The sequence below is a fragment of the Dendrobates tinctorius genome, unplaced genomic scaffold (genome assembly GCF_039654945.1).
Source record: "Dendrobates tinctorius isolate UK_male_01 unplaced genomic scaffold, ASM3965494v1 ptg000184l, whole genome shotgun sequence".
Taxonomy (NCBI): Eukaryota; Metazoa; Chordata; class Amphibia; order Anura; family Dendrobatidae; genus Dendrobates; species Dendrobates tinctorius.
The window spans coordinates 7,549,900-7,571,157 of record NW_027361851.1 but is presented as its reverse complement, the minus strand read 5'-3'; the positions used below and the strand labels follow the sequence as shown (position 1 = coordinate 7,571,157).

General features: G+C 44.5%; 1 protein-coding gene across 5 annotated transcripts in view; it reads left to right on the top strand.

Moving 5' to 3' along the window:
- The window catches only part of URB2 (URB2 ribosome biogenesis homolog), a 164,576-nt gene that overhangs the window by 60,961 nt on the left and 82,357 nt on the right, over positions 1 to 21,258 (top strand). For all 5 annotated transcript variants that reach the window (XM_073552083.1, XM_073552084.1, XM_073552085.1 and 2 more), the window contains exon 5: positions 17,887 to 18,047. In XM_073552083.1, the coding sequence (XP_073408184.1) occupies positions 17,887 to 18,047 (161 nt within the window). The remainder of the gene's footprint in view (positions 1 to 17,886; positions 18,048 to 21,258) is intronic.

Below are 21,258 nucleotides of genomic sequence, written 5' to 3'. Positions count from 1 at the left end.
GGGTATATCTAGCCAGGTTTTGGCATTAGCAATTCCTGAATTTTCTGTTCTGTTTAGACTCATGTTTGAGGTCAAACCTTTTTGTCCTGCACTGTTATGAGCAATATATATAGTTGAAACTAGAGTTTACATACACTATATGAAAAAACACACATGCATGTTTTTCTCAATATCTGACTTGAAATCAGAATAAACCTTTCCCGTTTTAGGTCAATTAAGATTACCATAATTATTAATATTTGCCAAATACCAGAATAATCAGAGACAGAATGTTTTAAGGCTATGTGCACACACTGCGGATTCACCTGCGGGTTTTTCAGCGCAGATCCACAGGTAAAACCGCAGGTAAAGTGACCTGCGGTTTGGCACCTGGACAATGGCATAGGTGCCAAACCGCTGTGGAATCCGCAGAAACAATTGACATGCTGCGGTTTGTAAACCGTGGAAGAAAGTGCAGCGTGAGCACAGCGGTTTTGAAAACCCATAGGGTAACAATACTGTACCATGGCTGCGGAACTGCTGCGGTTCCACAGGGCCAAAAAGAATCCACAGCTTGTGCACATAGCCTAAGACATTTTTCTTATTTACTGCACAGTCAAAAGTTTAAATACATTTCATTAATATTTGGTACCATTGCCCTTAAACTGAATGATTTGGGTCAAACGTTTGAAATATCCTTCCACAAGCTTCTCAAAATAGTTGGTCGGATTTTGAGTCCATTCCTCCTGACAAAACTGGTGTAACTACAAACTACAGGTTTGTAAGTCGCCTTGTTCGCACTGGCCTTTTCAGCTTTGCCCATACATTGTCAATAGGATTGAGATCACGGGTTTGTGATGGCCACTCCAAAACAATTACTTTGTTATCCTTAAGGCTCTTTGTTACCATTTTGGCAGTATGTTTTGCGTCATTGTCCATTTGGAAGACTCATTTCCGCCCAAGCTTTAACTTCTTGGCTGATATCTTGAGATGTTGCTTCAGTATTGCAGCATTAATATTCTTTTCTCCTGATGCCATCTATTTTGTGAAATGCACCAGTCCCTCCTGCAGCAAACAACCAAACAACATGATGCTGCCACCCCTGTTTCACAGTTGGGATGATGTCTTAGGCCTCTTTCACACTTCAGTTTTTTGTGTCAGTTAAAATCCGCCAAAAAGGCGGAAGAGCGGATCTGTTCCTAACTGATGTGAACGGATGCCACAGGATCCGTTTTGTGACAGATCCGCAGAATGAAGAATTTTAAAGGAACCGCTGGCAGAGAGAGAGAGAGATTTTTCATCTGCCAGAAAGGATTTCAGGGTTAATTTTCTCCCTGACTTCCTTTCTCCGGGCATGCGCAATGGAAAATGCGGATCCAACAACCAAAAAAGTTGCATGGTCCGTCCAAGCATGCCGGCGGACGAAAAAAATTTGGAGGATCCTCACAAAAACGGATCCAACGGATGGTCATCCGTCAAGATCCGCCAGTAATGAAACTCAATGGGGAAAAAAAAGGATCCGCAAAAAAAAATGGCGGATCCGTTTTTTTCAAAACCTGGCGGATTTTGACTGATGGTCAAAAACGGAAGTGTGAAAGAGGCCTTAGGCTTCCAAGCTTCTCCCTTTTTCCTGCAAATATAACAATGGACATTATGCCCAAAAATCCAAATTTAGTTTCATTGGGCCACAGGACATGTCTGCAGAAATTAAGGTATGTGTTTGTGTGCATTTGCAAACATTAATCTGGCTTTTTATGTTTCTTTTGGAGTAATGTTTTCTTCCACAGGCCTTTCAGCCTATGTTGATACAGTACTTGTTTCACTTTGGACATTGACACAATCTTACCAGCTTCCGCCCTCATCTTCACAAGGTCTTTTGCTTTTGTGCTTGGGTTTATATGCACATGACGGACCAAAGCACGTTCACCTCTGGGACACAGAAGCAGTCTGCTTCCTGAGTGGTATGATGGCTGGACATTCCCATCTTGTTTGTACTTGTGTATAATTGTTTGAACAGATGAATGAGGCACCTTCAGGTATCTTGAATTTATACCCAAGGATGAGCCTTGTGCAAGTCCACATCCTGATATCTTGGATGATTTCTTTAGACTTTCCCAAGAAGCAGTGTGTTTCACTTGTACATTAAAAGACATCCACAGGTATGTCTCTAACTCAGCTATTGCCAGAAGCTTCCAAACACGTAACCTCATCATATGGGCAGTCCAGAATTGTTTAGTCATAGTAATTGTTTGACTTTGCAGTAAGTAAAATAAAAATGCCTTAAAACATTCTCTCTCATTATTCTGGCATTTGGCAAATATTAATAATGATGGTAATTCTAATTACCATATCTATCTCCATGCTGATTTTCTATATGCTCGAGAGTACTTTTAGGTCTCTAACTCATCGGTGAGATCTGTTTGCTAAATTCTATTAACAGTCAGGTGACCTCCTCCTACTCACATACAGTGGGGGGAAAAAAGTATTTAGTCAGCCATCAATTGTGCAAGTTCTCCCACTTAAAAAGATGAGAGGCCTGTTATTGACATCATAGGTAGAGCACAACTATGAGAGCTAAAATGAGAAAAAATATCCAGAAAATCACCTTGTCAGATTTGGCAAGATTAATGTTTCAAATTATGGTGGAAAATAAGTGTTTGGTCACCTAAAAACATGCAAGATTTCTGGCTCTCGCAGATCCTCCAGTCATTACCTGTAGTAATGGCACCTGTTTGAACTTATCAGTATAAAATACACTTGTCCACAACCTCAAACAGTCACAATTCAAACTCCACAATGTTGAAGGCCAAAGAGCTGTTGAAGGACACCAGAAACAAATTTGTAGCCCTGCATCCACTGTGGGAGCAATAATAAGAAAATGGAAGACATACAAGACCACTGATCTCCCTCGATCTGTGGCTCCACTCAAGATCTCACCCCGTGGGGTCAAAATGATCACAAGAAAGGTGAGCAAAAATCTCAGAACCACACGGGGGGACCTAGTGAATGACCTGCGTAGAGCTGGGACCACCGTAATAAAGGCTACCATCAGTTACACACTACGCCGCCAGGGACTCAGATCCTGCAGTGACAGATGTGTCCCCCTGCTTAATCCAGTATATGTCCGGGCCCATCTGAACTTTGCTAGAGAGCATTTGGATTATCCAGAAGCGTATTGGGAGAATGTCATATGGTCTGATGAAACCAAAGTAGAGCTGTTTGGTACAAACAAAACTCGTCGTATTTGGAAGAGACAGAATGCTGAACTGCATCCAAAGAACACTATACCTACTGCGAAGCATGGGGGTGGCAACATCATGCTTTGGGGCTGTTTCTATGCAAAGGGACCAGGACGACTGATCCGTGTACATGCAAGAATGAATGGGGCCATGTATCGTGAGATTTTGAGTGCAAACCTCCTTCCATCAACAAGGACATTGAAGATGAAACGTAGATGGATCTTTCAGCATGATAATGATCCCAAGCACACCGCCAGGGCAACGAAGGAGTGACTTCGTAAGAAGCATATAAAGGTCCTGGAGTGGCCTAGCCAGTCTCCAGATCTCAACCCCATAGAAAACCTTTGGAGGGTTTTGAAAAACCATGTTGCCCAGTGACAGGCTCTAAACATCACTGCTCTAGAGGAGATTTGCATGGAGGAATGGACCAACATACTACCAACAGTATATGCCAACCTTGTGAGCACATAGAGAAAATGTTTTACCTCTGTCATTGCCAACAAAGGTTATATAACAAAATATTGAGATGAACTTTTGTTAATGACCAAATACTTATTTTCCAACATAATTTGAAATTTAAATCTTGCCAAATTAGACAAAGTGATTTGTGGATTTGTTTTCTCATTGTGACTCTCATAGTTGTGGTCTACCTATGATGTCAATTACAGGCCCCTCACATCTTTTTAAGTGGGAGAACTTGCACGTTTGATGGCTGACTAAATGCTTTTTCCCCCCCACTGTTTCTCTCCTAAAATACAGACTTGCTTCTTCTGAAGTATTGCTCTTGATATAGATACATCTTCCTCCTCGCATATAGCTCGTAATATACAAACATCTCCCCTTCACATGTTACTAATAAAGAACGGATCCTCCTTTTTCTCTCCTTCCTTCTGTCTCCTTCCTTCCTCCATTCTCACTCCTTCCTTCCTCCATTCTCACTCCTTCCTTCCTCCATTCTCACTCCTTCCTTCCTCCATTCTCACTCCTTCCTTCCTCCATTCTCACTCCTTCCTTCCTCCATTCTCACTCCTTCCTTCCTCCATTCTCACTCCTTCCTTCCTCCATTCTCACTCCTTTCTTTTTTCTCCCTCCTTTCTTCCGTCCTTCTCCCTCCTTTCTTCCGTCCTTCTCCCTCCTTTCTTCCGTCCTTCTCCCTCCTTTCTTCCGTCCTTCTCCCTCCTTTCTTCCGTCCTTCTCCCTCCTTTCTTCCGTCCTTCTCCCTCCTTTCTTCCGTCCTTCTCCCTCCTTTCTTCCGTCCTTCTCCCTCCTTTCTTCCGTCCTTCTCCCTCATTCCTCCTCAGTTAACCGAAATATATGGGGATACCGCGTTACTGGTAGTACATAGTCTGTGAAAAACTAAAGGGCTCCTCGCCCCCCAAAAGAAATTCAGCAAGCTCTGCGCTCCCAAATCCAAATGCCCTCCTCCCTTCTGAGCCCCAAAGTACAGTTAGGTCCATATATATTTGGACAGAGACAACATTTTTCTAATTTTGGTTCTAGACATTACCACAATGAATTTTAAACAAAACAATTCAGATGCAGTTGAAGTTCAGACTTTCATTTGAGGGTATCCATATTAAAATTGGATGAAGGGTTTAGGAGTTTCAGCTCCTCAACATGTGCCACCCTGTGTTTAAAGGGACCAAAAATAATTGGACAGATAAAATAATTGTAAATGTCATGACTCGCACATGTGGGGTTAATGTCTGGAACCAGTGCTGATGACTGGCATTTCTGGGGTTAAAGGTTGTGATCCCAGTGCAGGCTTACCTGCACACCTGGGGATTATGATTGTGGCCTCTCCCTGGTTCTGGGAAAGGCTTCTTATAGCCTCAGGAAGCTCCTATCCCCGTCAGTTATACTTTCGCCCTTGGCATAGTGTGGTGACCCCTGAGTGTGTTTGTGCTGTGTTCTTGTTTATCTGATACTCTGTGTACGACTCGGTCTGTTCTCTGGATACTGCTTGTTGGATTCTGCTTGGTACCTTCTATGTCTGTTTGGCTTTGACCACTGCCTGGCCCCGACTCTCCGTTCTGTCTCATCCCTGGTACTTTACTGTTATATCTCTAGGTATGACCCGGTTTGTCTGACTTTGAGAATTCCTGTATTAGTGTCCTGCCTATCTGACAGCAGGGCACCAAGCCCCGCCCCCTTGCAGTCACATGACCGTAGGTCCTTCACTGCTCACTGACTTTAGCTTCTCCAGGTCCTGTTTGCCTGAACTATCCGGCCGTGTCTGACCCTGGGCCCCTCTGCAGTGTGGGTGAGTCCATGCTCAGCGGTGGCTGCATGCCGACCTTAACAGGACCGTGACATTATAACCGACCATTAAGTTTTTGGGTTTTTTTTTTTCGCTGCTGAGAAATATGGATCCCATAAAATCTCTGGCTGAACAAATGAAAAATCTGAGTCAGATGTTTCAGGGTTTATCTCTGGAGCAGCAAGCTCTGGCTCGTTCTCAGCAGCAGGTTTCGGGGACAGTGCGGGGGGCTTTAGCTGCTGGGTCTCTGAGGGCTGGGGCGAGTCATGTTGTTTTGGTGTCCTCAGAACCATCTGTTAAACTGCCTGACTTTTCTGGGAACAAAAAGGAGTTCATGGTCTTCATGGAGGGGTGCAAACTTTTTTAGTTTGAGGCCACGTCCCTCTGGGGACGAAAGTCAGAAGGTTGGGGTCATTATGTCTTTATTAAGAGGGTCCCCACAAGCTTGGGCTTTCTCCCTTCCTCCCACTGCCCCTGAGAGAGTGTCTGTGAATGCGTTTTTTGAGGCCCTCGGGCACATATATGATGAGCCAGACCGTGTGCGATTTGCAGAGGTCATGGTGATGAGTGTCTGTCAGGGGAAACACTGGGCTGAGTGGTTTTGTACGGAATTCCGCTGCTGGGCAGCAGAGGTCTCTTGGGACGACGCCACACTCCGATGACTCTTTCTCAGAGGCTTGTCCGAGCGGTTACAGGATGCCTTGGCATTACATCCCCCACCTAACTCACTCGAGGACGCCATGACCAAGGCCATCCGGATGGACCGCAGGCTGCGGGCCAGGGGGGTGATGCAGGCGGAGACTCCATTGCTCCCTAGTGGAAAAGAGACTGTTTCTGTGCCCATGGACGTAGGGGCTCTCCCTGAAGGAAAAGGAGAGACAACGCCAGAGAGAAAAGCAGTTATGATTCTACTGCGGTAAAACAGGACATTGGAAAAGGGAGTGTCCTGATTGTCCATCCTCGACCTGGTCGACGGGAAACTACTAGGTCTGGGTAGTCAGCGGGGAAACTACTAAGACCCTCAGGTACCCTTTTCCTCGTTTTCTAAGGTGTTGCTTCATGTGGAACTGTTAGTGGACGATTGTTGTTTTCCCTCTACAGCTTTCGTGGACTGCGGATCATCCATCAATCTCATTGACTCCCAATTGGTCACACGCTGTAAGATAGGGACAGTTAGACTGAATTTTCCGATCAAAGTGGTGGACATTGACTCCTCCCCCCTCACTAAAGAGGGAATTCTCTTTATGTCTGACTTGTTTTCGCTCAAAGTGGGCGCTACCCATGTGGAAAAATTAAGTTGTTTGGTTCTGGACAATCTACCAACAGGATTGGTGTTGGGCATGCCCTGGTTACAACGCCATAACCCAGTCATTAACTGGAAAACGGGGGAGATTGTTCAGTTGGGGTTTAATGATTCGCTGTTATGTGATAAGTCTGCACTATTGGTTGAACCTGTTAAATCTGTATCTGTGTCATCTGTTGAGCTGGAAGGTATTCAGGAGTACCTGAAAGAATTCGAAGATGTCTTCTCTGAAAGCGAGGCCGAGATGTTGCCGCCACATAGACCCTTTGACTGCGCAAACGAGTTAGTCCCGGGGGCTAAATTGCCTAAAGCCCGTCTGTTTAATTTGTCTGGCCCTGAGCGCTTGGCCATGAAAGATTACAAGATTACATTGCTGAGAGTCTTCACAAAGGACACATACGCCCCTCAGTCTCACCTGTGGCGGCAGGGTTATTTTTTGTAAAGAAAAAAGATGGTGGTTTACGTCCCTGCCTCGATTTTCGTGAGCTCAACAAGATTACTGTATGAAATGCGCACCCCTTTCCGTTGATTCCCGATTTGTGTAACCAACTTTCATGGTCAAAATGGTTCTCCAAACTGGATCTTCGGGGGGCATATAATTTGATAAGGGTCCGGGAAGGTGATGAATGGAAAACCGCGTTCCTCACGACCGAGGGACTGTTTGAAAATTTAGTCATGCCATTTGGTCTTACCAATGCCCCAGCCATATTTCAGAATTTCATCAACGTGGTATTCTCGGATCTCATTGGTCGTTTTGTTGTCATTTACTTAGACGATACGCTGATATACTCTCCCGACAGTCAATCTCATCTGAATCATGTACGAACTGTTCTCCAAAGACTGAGGGAAATTCATCTGTATGCCAAATTGGAGAAATGTGTGTTTTTGGTTTTTTTTGTTCAAGGATTGTCTTTTTTGGGATTAACTGTGTTCGGTGAGGGTTTTCGCATGGACCCCAAGAAGGTGCAGGCCATTGCGGATTGGGTGCAACCCCGAGACCTTAAGGGTCTTAGGCGCTTCTTGGGGTTCGCCAATTATTACCGCAAATTTATTCGGGGGTTTTCACAGGTGGTCAAACCACTCACAGATCTTACATGTAAAGGTGCGGATGTGAGAAACTGGTCCTCGCTCGCAAAAAAGGCCTTTGCGACCCTGAAAAGAAGCTTTGTCTGCTCCCGTGTTAGTACAGCCAGATCCCTCCAAACGATTCGTCGTGGAAGTGGACGTCTCCGAGGTGGGGGTGGGGGCGGTGCTGTCCCAAGGGCCTGCCACTCTAACCAACCTCAGGCCATGTGCTTTCTTTTCCAAGAAGTTCTCCGCTGCGGAAAGAAATTACGGCGTAGGCAATAGAGAGCTTCTTGCGGTCAAATTGGCGTTTGAAGAATGGAGGCACTTTTTGGAGGGGGCCAGTCACCCAGTTACGGTGATCACGAATCACAAAAATTTGTCATACATTGAGTCTGCTAAAAGACTAACGCCCAGACAGGCCCGTTGGTCTTTTTTTGTTTTCCCGTTTTCAGTTTACTATTACGTTTCGTCCAGGGTCTAAGAATGTCAAGGCTGACGCCTTATCGCGCAGTTTTCAGCCGGTGTCTCCCCCTGAGCCACCGTCCTCCATTCTTCACCCTGGGGTTGTGATAGCAGATGTCTCGTCTAAATTGGAACGGGAGATTCAGGGGTCCCAGTCGCGGGCCCCGGCGGGTAAGCCGGAGGGGAAGTTGTTTGTCCCAGAGCAACTTCGCCTGAAACTCTTGCAGGAGTTCCATGAATCCAAGCTGAGTGCTCACCCTGGTATTTCAGCCACGCGTATGGCGGTGGCTAGGATCTTTTGGTGGCCTACCCTTGGTTTGAACATAAAAAAATTAATTGCTGGTTGTGGGGTCTGCGCTCGTTCTAAAAGCTTTCATAGTCGGCCGGCAGGGGAGCTGATGCCTTTGGCAGTGCCTGAAAGACCATGGACTCACTTATCCATGGATTTTGTTACCAATCTCCCTCCATCGAAGGGTAATTCGGTGGTATGGGTAGTGGTGGACAGGTTTTCTAAGCAGGCTCATTTTGTACCCCTGTCCGCACTACCGTCAGCTGAGACGTTGTCCAGGTTGTTTGTGCAGCATGTGATCTGGTTGCATGGGGTACCCCTGAATGTGGTGTCTGATCGTGGTGTGCAGTTTGTGGCTAAGTTTTGGCGTGCTTTCTGCAAAAAATTAGGGATGTCTCTGTCCTTTTCGTCTGCATACCATCCTGAGAGCAATGGTCAGACGGAACGCACTAACCAGTCCCTGGAACAGATCCTCAGGTGTCTAACCTCTGCTAGACAGAATGACTGATACGATGCACTGCTGTTGGCTGAATTTGCCTTCAATAGTCGGGTGAGTCAATCCACGAGTATAACTCCTTTTTTGATCAATTATGGGTTCAGTACTCATTTTGGTGAGTTTTCTCGTCTGGACTCGGGGTGTCCCGGGGCTGAGGGCTCTGTTCAGCGATTACAGAATACGTGGGCAGAAGTCCAGTGGAGTATATCTAGGTCTCAGGGCAGGTATAAGTTTTTTGCAGACAGGAAACGAACACCAGGGCCCACGTTTCAGGTTGGAGACAAGGTTTGGCGCTCCACGCGAAACATTAAGTTGAAGGTTCCTTTAGCCAAGTTGGGCCCAAATTCATTGGCCCATACAAGATTGTGGAAAAAATCAATCCATTGGCGTATAGGCTGTGCCTTCCACCCTCTTTCAAGATCCCTAACATCTTCCACAAATCTCTACTGAAACCTTTTGAAGCAGTCCGGGGAGACTCCGAGTCCGCTGCTCCTCCTGTTTTGGTCGAGGCGCAGGTGGAGTACGAGGTTGGTCATATCGTAGATTCCAGGTTGGTTTGGCAGTCGGTACAGTACCTGGCTCATTGGATGGGGTATGGACCGGAAGACAGGTCCTGGGTACCGGCCCGGTTGATGCATGCTGATCGCCTTGTGCGGGCTTTCCATGCTAAGTACCCGGACAAGCCTGGGGGTATTAGAAATAGAAAACGAAGCCAGCTCACTAGAAAATGAAAGCAGAAACTCAGAGCTCCGTGTAGACTCACGTCAAAGATCAGGAGGAAGGATAACAGCTCCAGCTGCTAGTAAAATCTTCTTTAATGGAAAATGTTTAAAATATACAATTCGAGAAACTCTCTATATGACCACACCACAGCAGAAGGGAACAGGCTACGCGTTTCGACCTGGCGGTCTTTGTCAAAGCCATGCTGGAAATCTACCTTCGATTGAATATATATGTGTGGTTGACGAATAAAACAGCGTACAAAAATCACGTGACATTACAAACCAATCAATTTGAACACACATATTACAACACTTATGTGCACAATAAAATTAACAATAAATAAATCGTGTCTTTTATTAAGACCATTAGGATGTCTTGTATTTAGATGGTATATCCAAAATGCTTCTCTGGTAAGGAGGCATCGCCTGATGTCTCCCCCCCCCCCCCCCCCCCCCCCCGAGATGATAAATTAACTCGTTCTATACCCCGAACTTTGAGGTGCGATGTATTGCGGGCATGATGCTCAATAAAATGTTTGGAAACTGCCGAAATATTACGTGTGTAATTATTTGTACTACCAATATCATGTAGATGTTCCCTTATTCTGATTTTGAGCTGCCTAGAAGTACAACCTGGGGGTCCAGAGGCCCCCCCCCCCCCGTTGAGAAGGGGGGTACTGTCATGATCTCAGTGCGGGTTTGACTCGCACATGTGGGGTTAATGTCTAGAACCAGTGCTGATGACTGGCATTTCTGGGGTTAAAGGTTGTGTTCCCATTGCAGGCTTAGGCCTGTTTCACACTTCAGTTTTTTGTGTCAGTTAAAATCCGCCAAAATAGCGGAAAGCGGATCCGTTGGTAAACTGATGTGAACGGAAGCCACCGGACTGTTTTTTTGACGGATCCGATGAATGAAGAATTTTAAAGGAACCGTAGCCCGGGGAGGAGAGAGATTTTTTTTTTATCCAGCCACCAGAACAGACTTTAGGGTTAAATTTCAGGCTGATTGAAGTCTTTCGGGCATGCGCAGTGTGAAGTGCAGATCCTGCTGCCCGAAAAAACGTTACATGCTCCGTTCAGGCATGTCGGCGGACGGCAACATTTTGGCGGATCCGCAAAAAAAGGATCCAACGGATGGCCATCCGTCAAGATCCGCCGGTAATGCAACTCAATGGGGAAAAAAAACTGATCCGCCAAGCAAAATGGCGGATCCGTTTTTTTTTGCAAAATGGCGGGTCTTGACTGATGGACAAAAACTGATGTGTGAAAAAGGCCTTACCTGTACACCTGGGGCTTATGATTGTGGCCTCTCCCTGGTTCTGGGAAAAGCTTCTTATAGCCTCAGGAATCTCCTATCCCCGTCAGTTATACTTTTGCCCTTGGCATAGTGTGGTGACCCCTGAGTGTGTTTGTGCTGTTTTCTTGTTTATCTGATACTCTGTGTATGACTCGGTCTGTTCTCTGGATACTGCTTGTTGGATTCTGCTTCGTACCTCCTATGCCTGTTTGGCTTTGACCACTGCCTGGCCCCGACTCTCCGTTCTGTCTCATCCCTGGTACTTTACTGTTATCTTTGGGTATGACCCGGTTTGTCTGACTTTGAGAATTCCTGTATTAGTGTTCTGCCTATCTCTGGCAGCAGGATGCTAAGCCCCGCCCCCTTGCAGTTACATGACCGTAGGTCATTCACTGCTCACTGACTTTAGCTTGTCCAGATCCTGTTTGCCTGAACTATCCGGCCGTGTCTGACCCTGGGCCCCTCTGCAGTGTGGGTGAGTCCTTGCTCAGCGGTGGCTGCACGCCGACCTTAACAGGACCGTGACAAAAATGTTCATTTCTAGTACTTGGTTGAAAACCCTTTGTTGGCAATGACTGCCTGAAGTCTTCAACTTATGGACATCACCAGACACTGTTTCCTCCTTTTTGATGCTCTGCCAGGCCTTCACTGCGGTGGTTTTCAGTTGCTGTTTGTTTGTGGGCCTGTCTGGTTTAGTCTTTAACAAGTGAAATGCATGCTCAATTGGGTTGAGATCAGGTGACTGACTTGGCCATTCAAGAATATTCCACTTCTTTGCTTTAATAAACTCCTGTGTTGCTTTTGCTTTATGTTTTGGGGCATTGTCCATCTGTAGTATGAAACCACGACCAATCAGTTTGGCTGCATTTGGCTGGATCTGAGCACACAGTATGGCTCTGAATACCTCAGAATTCATTCGGCTGCTTCTGTCCTGTGTCACATCAATAAACACTAGTGACCCAGTGCTGGCAGCCATGCATGCCCAAGCCATCACACTGCCTCTGCCGTGTTTTACAGATGATGTGGTATTCTTTGGCTCATGAGCTGTACCACGCCTTCGCCATACTTTTCTCTTTCCATCATTCTGGTAGAGGTTGATTTTGGTTTCATCTGTCCAAAGAATGTTCTTCCAGAACTATGCTGGCTTTTTTAGATGTTTTTTAGCAAAGTCCAGTCTAGCGTTTTGATTCTTGATGCTTATGAGTGGCTTGCACCGTGCAGTGAGCCCTCTTTATTTACTTTCATGCAGTCTTCTCTTTGTTAGATTTGGATATTGATACGCCTACCTCCTGGAGAGTGTTGTTCACTTGGTTGGCTGTTGTGAAGGGGTTTCTCTTCATGGAGATTATTCTGACATCATCCACCACTGTTGTCTTCCGTGGGCGCCCAGGTCTTTTTGCATTGATGAGTTCACCAGTGCTTGCTTTCTTTCTCAGGATGTACCAAACTGTAGATTTTACCACTCCTAATGTATCAATTTCTCGGATGGGTTTTCTCTGTTTTTGCAGCTTAAGGATGGCTTGTTTCACCTGCATGGAGAGCTCCTTTGACCACATGTTTCCTTCAAAGCAAAACCTTCCAAATGCAAGCACCATACCTCAAATCAACTCCAGGATTTTATCTGCTTTATTGAGAATGAGATAACGAAGGGATTGCCCACACCTGTCCATGAAATAGCCTTGGAGTCAATTGTCCAATTACTTTTGGCCCCTTTAAAAACAGGGTGGCACATGTTAAGGAGCTGAAACTCCTAAACCCTTCATCCAATTTTAATGTGGATACCCTCAAATGAAAGCTGAAAGTCTAAACTTCAACTACATCTGAATTGTTTTGTTTAAAATTCATTGTGGTAATGTCTAGAACCAAAATTAGAAAAATGTTGTCTCTGTCCAAATATATATGGACCTAACTGTATGCCGAAAGAACACTTTTAGCATCCATATGTTTGGCATTTCTGTGGCGATGAGAGCCTGCCTAAATTACAGGTGCGTGTCTCCAGAAGCATGATCTGGGCATAATGTACTGGGCACTGCAATAGCAGATTTGCAATTTTCACTCTGCAACATCAACTATTTCTTGTTTCTAGAAAACACATATGGATTGAAATCCTTAATACACCTGTAGATAAATTCCCAAATGAGTATAATTTCCAAACTGGGTTCACTTGAGGGGGTTATAGGGATAGATGAATTAATTGGGGGGTATGGTTTGTAAAATGTCACTTATGGGGTGTTAATAATGTTCTGGCACCTCAAAGGCTCTGTGAATGTAACGCAGCACCCTCAAACCATTCCAGCAAAATCTGAGCTCTAATACAGCTCTTATTCCATTCTGAACTTTGTACTGTGCCTCAATAGTAGTTTTTGACCACTTGTGGGGTATCTGTTCAGGATAAATTGCACAACAAATTGTATGGTCCATTCTGCTCCTGTTAGGGTACGTGCACACGCTGCGGATTCCGCTGCGTTTCCGCAGCGGTTTTGGCCGCTGCGGACCCGCAGCAGCTTTAGCTGCGGTGTACAGTACCATTCAAATGAATGGGAAAAAAAAACCGCTGTGCCGACGCTGCGGAAAAATCCGCGCGGATTTGCTGCGGTTTTGAATCCGCAGAAAGAATTGACATGTCAATTCTTTCTGCGGAAACCGCTGCGGGTTCCTATCTCCACCATTGTGGAGATAGTGAATCCGCAGGACCAAACCGCAGGCAAAACCGCAGATAATCCGCAGGTCTTTTGACCTGCGGATTATCTGCGGTTTTTGCAAAATCCGTGCGGATGAATCCGCAGCGTGTGCACGTACCCTTACCCCTGTGAAAATGAAAAATTTGGGCAAAACCAATATTTTTGCAGGAAATAATTATTTTTTCATTTTCAAAGCATAACGTTATAAAATTCCGTGAAGCACCTTTGAATTTAATGTGCTCACCACACCTCTAGATAAATTCTTTGAGGGGTGTAGTTTCCTAAATTGGGTCATATGTTTCACTGTTTAGGCACATCAGGCTCTCTCTAAATGCAACATGGCATGTGCTAATGATTCAAGACAGTTTGGCATTCCAAAAGTCAAGTGGCATTCCAATAGTCCAATGGCGCTCCTTCCATCTGAACCCTGCTGTGCACCCAAATAGAAGTTTTCCACAACATATGGGGTATCGGTGTACTCAGGAGATACTGCACAAGAAATTTTACTATGCATTTTTTTCTGGTACCCTTGTGAAAATTCTAAATTTTCGGCTAAAATATTTTTGGAGGAAAAAGTACTACTTTCATGTTTTGCTTCCGCATTATTTTAGTTCATGTGAAGCACCTGTAATGTTAATAAACGTCTTGGATGTGATTTTGATCAGTTTGAGGAGTGCAATTTTTAGAATGGTGTCACTTTTGGGTATTTTCTGTCATACAGGCCCATCAAAGTTACTTCAAAAGTTATGTGGTCTCTAAAAAAGAAAGGAAAAAAAAATTGTTGGAAAAATTAGAAATTGCTGATAAAATTTTAACCCTTCCAACTTCTTAAAAAAAATTGTTTCAAAGATTGTCCTGATGTAAAAAAAGACATATGGTAAATGTTGTTTATTAAGTATTTTGTGTGACTTAACTCAGGTTTAAAGGGAACCTGTCAGCTGTTTTGGCCGCTATAAGATGTGGCCTCTGCCTTTCAAGGCTTATCTACAGCATTCTATAATGCTGTAGATAAGCTCCCGATCCGACCTGCAAGATAAGAAAAATAAGTTTTATTATACTCACCGGTGGGGGGGGTCCGATGCGGTCCGGGTCCGGCGCCTCCCATCTCCCTGTGACGCCATCCTCCTGCTTGCTTCATTCCTCCCCGGCATCGTGCTCCTGCGCAGGTGTACTTCTCCTGTAGTGCGCAGGTGCTGGGTCTCTCTGACCTTTCCCGGCGCCTGCGCACTGCTGTACAATTTTTTTTTTTTTTTTTTTCAGACAAGCCTCACTTCACTAATCTAACTTTTCTTTTTTCCCTTTTTATACATTTTTCTCCAAATCTGCTACCTCCTATTCATCTGTCTCCACATCTTCCGTACGCCCAATATCACTTGTAGCTAGAATTGTAGAATGATAAAGTTGGAAGGGACCTCCTTCCTCCTGGGTCATCTGGTCCAACCCCCTGCTCAAAGCAGGATTCACTAAATCATCCCAGACAGATGTCTGTCCAACCTCTCTTTGTAGACTTCCATTGATCACCCTGTCTAAGTTTTTTCTAATATCTAATCTGTGTCTCCTCCTTTTCAGTTTCATCACATTGCTTCTAGTCTTTTGTTGTGGAAATTGTTTGCAAGCTAAACATTCACAAATCCTGTAATCGTTCCTCATAGGACATGGTTTGCAGATCGGTCACCATTCTGGTCGCTCTTCTCTGAACTTGAGCCAGTTTGTTGATGTGTTTTTTAAAATGTGGGGCCCAAACCTGGACACAGTATTCCAGATGAGTTCTGACCAAAGAGGAGTAGAGGGCAATAATTATTTCACGTGATCTAGACTGTATGCTTCTGTTAATACATCCTAGACCTAGAATTGTATTTGCCTTTTTTGCTGCTGCAACACACTGTTGACTCATGTGCAGTGTGTCATCTATTTGTATACCCAAGTCTTTTTCACATGTGCTGTTGCTTAGCCCTATTCCTCACATTCTGTATATGCTTTTTTCATTTTTATTGCCCAGATGTAGTATTTTGCATTTTGTCCCTGTTAAAAACTATTCTGTTAGTTGCTGTCCACTGCTCCAGTTTATTTATATCTTTTTGAATCCGCTCTCTCTTCTCTAGTATTAGCTATCCCTCCTAGCTTTGTGTCATCAGCAATTTTAATCAGTTTACTGTCAAGTCCTTCATCGTAATCATTGATAAAGATGTTGAACAACACATGGCCCAGAACAGAGCCCTGTGGTACCTCAGTTGAGACATTCTTCCAACTGGATGTGCATCAATTTACAACCACTCTTTGTGTTCGATCACTAAGCCAGTTAGCTGTATTTAGAGTATGGAATGGATAATCTAAATACAGTTAACTGGCTTAGTGATCAAACCCAAAGAGTGGTTGTAAATGGCTGCACATCCAGTTGGAAGAATGTCTTAAGTGGGGTACCACAGGGCTCTGTTCTGGGCCATGTGTTGTTCAACATCTTTATCAATGATTAGGATGCAGCTTATTTGAAATGCCTTACTTTTCATAGTGATGGCTAAGACCATACATGACAAGCACTTTTTACCTGTTTTATCCCCCCATTTCCTTGATAGATTTTAATCTTGCGTAAAGACCCTGACCCCTCCTGTAAAAGTTAAACTATGTGTTACTTTGTCTTGTTTTTATTTTCTGTACATGTCCCAGCTTAATTGTAAAGTGCTGCGGAATATGTTGGTGCTATATAAATTTATTATTCTTATTATTGAGTTGATGTGAGGCTGGATGTAGCTAAAAACAGGGAAATCCTGGTGGAAAACCTTTTTAGAAGCTGCAAAAGCCTGAGACAAGCGTAGGTTCACCTTCCAGCAGGACCACGATCATACACATTCTGTCAGAGCTACAATGAAATGGTTTAGATTACATCATATTCATGCGTGTGAATGACCCAGTAACGGTCCAGACTTAGTTGTGGCCAAAAGTTTTGACACCCCTGCAATTTTGTCAGATAATACTCAGTTTCTTCCTGAAAATGATTGCCAACAGCTGGGCTGACCTGCGGTAACTTCGATGAGATCCCCGCTAGTGCCGTGAGCGCGCGCTCACTGTGCTAGCGGGGATCTGATCGCAGCTCAGCCCGGCTTGGAATCTGAGCTCAGTGACCAAAGGTAACCTCTATGACGTCACCCCTAGTCACTGACGCTGCATTCCCAACAGCTCATTCACCAGTGGTTTTCATCTGGGAAGGTCGCATCTTGGCACCATCCAGGTTGAAAACTGTATATCCCCCAGACATGGATTACGGGGTGGGACACAACGATGGACAGGTTTGGTATATTGTTGTTTTTTTATTTTTATTACTGGAGATCGAGGGCTTTGCTTTGGGTAAGGCATGGTTGTCAGTATGGTTTAATTGAGATTAATAAAGGAGTCTGTTATTTTTTTCCAAATAAGGGACTTTATTCTGGGTATTTACAAGACAACTATAGGATTAGTAATGGGGGTGTCTTATAGACGCCTCTCCATTACTAAGCCGTGGGCTTGATATCTGCATGCCATAGAAGCTGTCAGTGCTGCACTCACAGGGAGACTTGCTGATCATGCACTGCGCATTATCAACAAGTTTCCGAACTCTGGTGAGACCCGTATGTCGTCATGACGACATCCGCTTACCATAGTAGCGATGTGGACCCCGCGTCACTCCGAGGGGTATCCGATCCAAAAGCAGAGGGGCTGTCAGCCCTGCGCCAGCTTCTGCAATGCTGCTATCTGTTTGATCACAGTATTTCGTGGGTTAAAGTGTCGGTTGTCAGCTATGAGAATCAGCTGACACCCGGCCACCATCGACCGCGCACCCTCTGTTAGCGCGGTTGATCGCGATGATGTAATGATCCGTCCATGGTCAAATTGTGCCAGGTCACATGGACTGATCATTATGTCTGATGTAAGAAAGGGGTTAAAATAATTAGAAAGCCATGTATTGCATCCTTTACACTTTACAAATTCTTGATACTTTGTGTTTAAATAAAATGACAGGTAGTTTTTTTTTTTTGTTTTTTTTTATATTTAAAGAGAGGTTAACAAGTAATTGTTTTCTCTAGTGTTTTTAACAGCTTTTTTCCCCTCCTTTTGAGGTCCCTGGTTCGACTATGAGATACTCCAAGATGCTGAAGTAGAGCTGCAACACTTAATAAGTAGACTAATCGAAGATTGTACCTGTGAGGAATTTCACGCATTACTGAAAATTGTTTTAAATAAGCTTGAAGTCAGTAATTTGTGGAGAAATGATTATAAGGTTGGTGATTTTTTTTTTTTTAATCTGATATTAAAATTATGTTCTAATGTATGCAAGTTATTCTTACAACTGAAAATGTACTGTATTTTTTTGATTGTAAGATGCATGTTTTTTAGCAACATATTTCTTGCAAAAAAGTGTAACTTATAGTCCGGAGGAAGTTTCTTATGATTTAGAACAGGGGTGGGCAATTCATTTTCCGAGGTGCCACATAAAAGACCATGACTGTTGAAGAGAGCTTGAAATAAATTCTACTCAATACTAATTTATTAATTTTAATTGTATCACTTAATATTGAGCAAAATTAACTATGCTGACACCCCCTACATTTCTTTGAACCCAAATACAGCCCCTTCTGTATATCGTATGAAACCCCCCCACAGCCCCTTATATACAGCATGAGCCACACACAGCCTCCCCATATACAGCATGAGCCACACACAGCCTCCCCATATACAGCATGAGCCACACACAGCCTCCCCATATACAGCATGAGCCACACACAGCCTCCCCATATACAGCATGAGCCACACACAGCCTCCCCATATACAGCATGAGCCACACACAGCCTCCCCATATACAGCATGAGCCACACACAGCCTCCCCATATACAGCATGAGCCACACACAGCCTCCCCATATACAGCATGAGCCACACACAGCCTCCCCATATACAGCATGAGCCACACACAGCCTCTCCATGTACATCATGAGGCTCCACACAGCCTCTCCATGTATAGCATGAGGCTCCACACAGCCTCCCCATGTACAGCATGAGGCCCCTACAGCCTCCCCATATATTGCATGAGCCCCACACAGCCTCCCTATAGATACTGCATGAGCCCCACACAGCCCCATGTGCTGCGTGTCACCCCCAGAGAATCCCCATGTGCTGTATGTCACCCCCAGAGAATGCCCATGTGCAGAGACAGGCAGTGGATACTGTGTCTGGAGGCACGTCCTGCCCCATCTACTGTCTAACACAAGGCTGTGGGACGGATCTCCCCAGTAAACAGCATACGTGCATATGTTCCCCCATCTACTGGCTTCTATAAGCATACTACAACAGGCAGTGGGACGGACCACCCCAATTAAGAGCACATGAATTTTCACAATAAGTTTATTACCTATTACCACGTATTTGGTATTGTACGTAACTGAAGGTGGTCAAAATTTGACCAAAACATTTTTTTACGTACTACAATAAATATTCTTCTGAATATCCTAGAGTTGAGTGCTAGGTTTATAACTTATAACTACTTGGTTTGGGAACCCAACCTTTAGCACCATTACTTAAGTTGTGCTCACGGTGTTTCTCCTTCCATGTGCTTTATGTCACCCCAGAGAATGCCCATGTGCTGCATGTCACCCCCAGAGAATCCCCATGTGCTGCATGTCACCCCCAGAGAATCCCCATGTGCTGTATGTCACCACCATAGAATCCCCATGTTCTTTATGTCACCCCCAGAGAATCCCCATGTGCTGTATGTCACCCCCAGACAATCCCCATGTTCATACACATGAAAAAAGAACACCAAATACTCACGTCGGTCCCGTTCCGGTCTGCTCCTTTCTGTCTCTGGTGCACTGACTGTCCAGTGGTACACAGCTGACGTGGTGAAATGTCATCACGTCAGCTGTTTCACATGCTGATTGGTGGAGGAAGTGGCCGGAGGCCCCTCCTCCACCAACGCTGACTGGGTGTAGGGAGACAATGGAGAGAGCCAGCAGGCGGGCACTGTGACCTTTGCTTTCCAGCCTCATGGCTGTCTCGGTCTGCGGGCCGGACTGAGACAGCCGGATATGACCCGAGACCTGCACTTTGCCCAGGTTTGAGCTAGAAGAATGCTGCCACTTAACTTCCTGATCACTGAGAGAACTGTAAGGAACTTAAAATATGGTAGAGTATACAAGTGTGCAGCAGAGAGCTGTGTATTGATGTAGCAGAGGAGTGTATCAACAGAGTTGTGTTCATGCAGCAATGTTGTGTATATGTCTGTGCTGCAGAGATTGTGCATGGCAACACAAGACCCATTCATTCAATTAAATAAATACACAAGACAATCTTTGGAAGAAATGGCCGAGATGTTTATTCTGGGTTGCTTAAAGGTTAAATAATCCACCACTTTAATAAATCAACTCCTAAAATTTCCAGAGTTATCCACTATAAAACCAGTTCGCCCAACTAATGGGCGATTTCCCCACAAATAAAAACATCACGGCGTAAGAAAATAAAGAACATGAGGGAGGGTGGGATCTCCGTTTCTTCTAATAACCACAATATGAGGAAAATCGCTAAAAACAGGGCTATTTATATCTTTAAAAAGCTTGCCAATGCCCAAATAGATGAATCAAAAACCGTTAAAAAGACTCCAAAAGAACTGGTTATAACCGGTTTTAACTGCTCGTGGGACAACCACAGATGACTTGCTGACCTCAACTTGACCCCGATATGACATACCATTTTCTTAACAGAATAAACTAGCTTTTAGGGCCTGTTGCCATGAGATCCCCCCCCTTATTGCTTTATTATGTACGGGGGAGGGCTGTCATTCTGTAATACTATGGGTATGATACACATACTAAAAGAAACAGGAACAATGGATCAGTTACCTTTCTATTCTCTCATACACTGGGTGCAGAATTATTAGGCAAATGAGTATTTTGATCACATCATCCTTTTTATACATGTTGTCCTACTCCAAGCTGTATAGGCTTGAAAGCCAACCGCCAATTATGTAAATCAGGTGATTTGCATCTCTGTAATGAGGAGGGGTGTGGTCTAATGACATCAAGACCCTATATAAGGTGTGCTTAATTATTAGGCAACGTCCTTTCCTTTGGCAAAATGGGTCCGAAAAAAGATTTGACGGACTCTGAAAAGTCGAAAATTGTGAGATCTCTTGCAGACGGATGCAGCAGTCTTGAAATTGCCAAACTTTTGAAGCGTGATCACCGAACAATCAAGCATTTCATGGCAAATAGCCAACAGGGTCGCAAGAAGTGTGTTGATAAAAAAAGGCGCAAAATAACTGCCCATGAATTGAGGAAACTCAAGCGTGAAGCTGCCAAGATGCCATTTGCCACCAGTTTTGCCATATTTCAGAGCTGCAACGTTACTGGAGTATCAAAAAGCTCAAGGTGTGCCATACTCAGGGACATGGCCAAGCTAAGGAAGGCTGAAAAATGACCACCTTTCAACAAGATACATA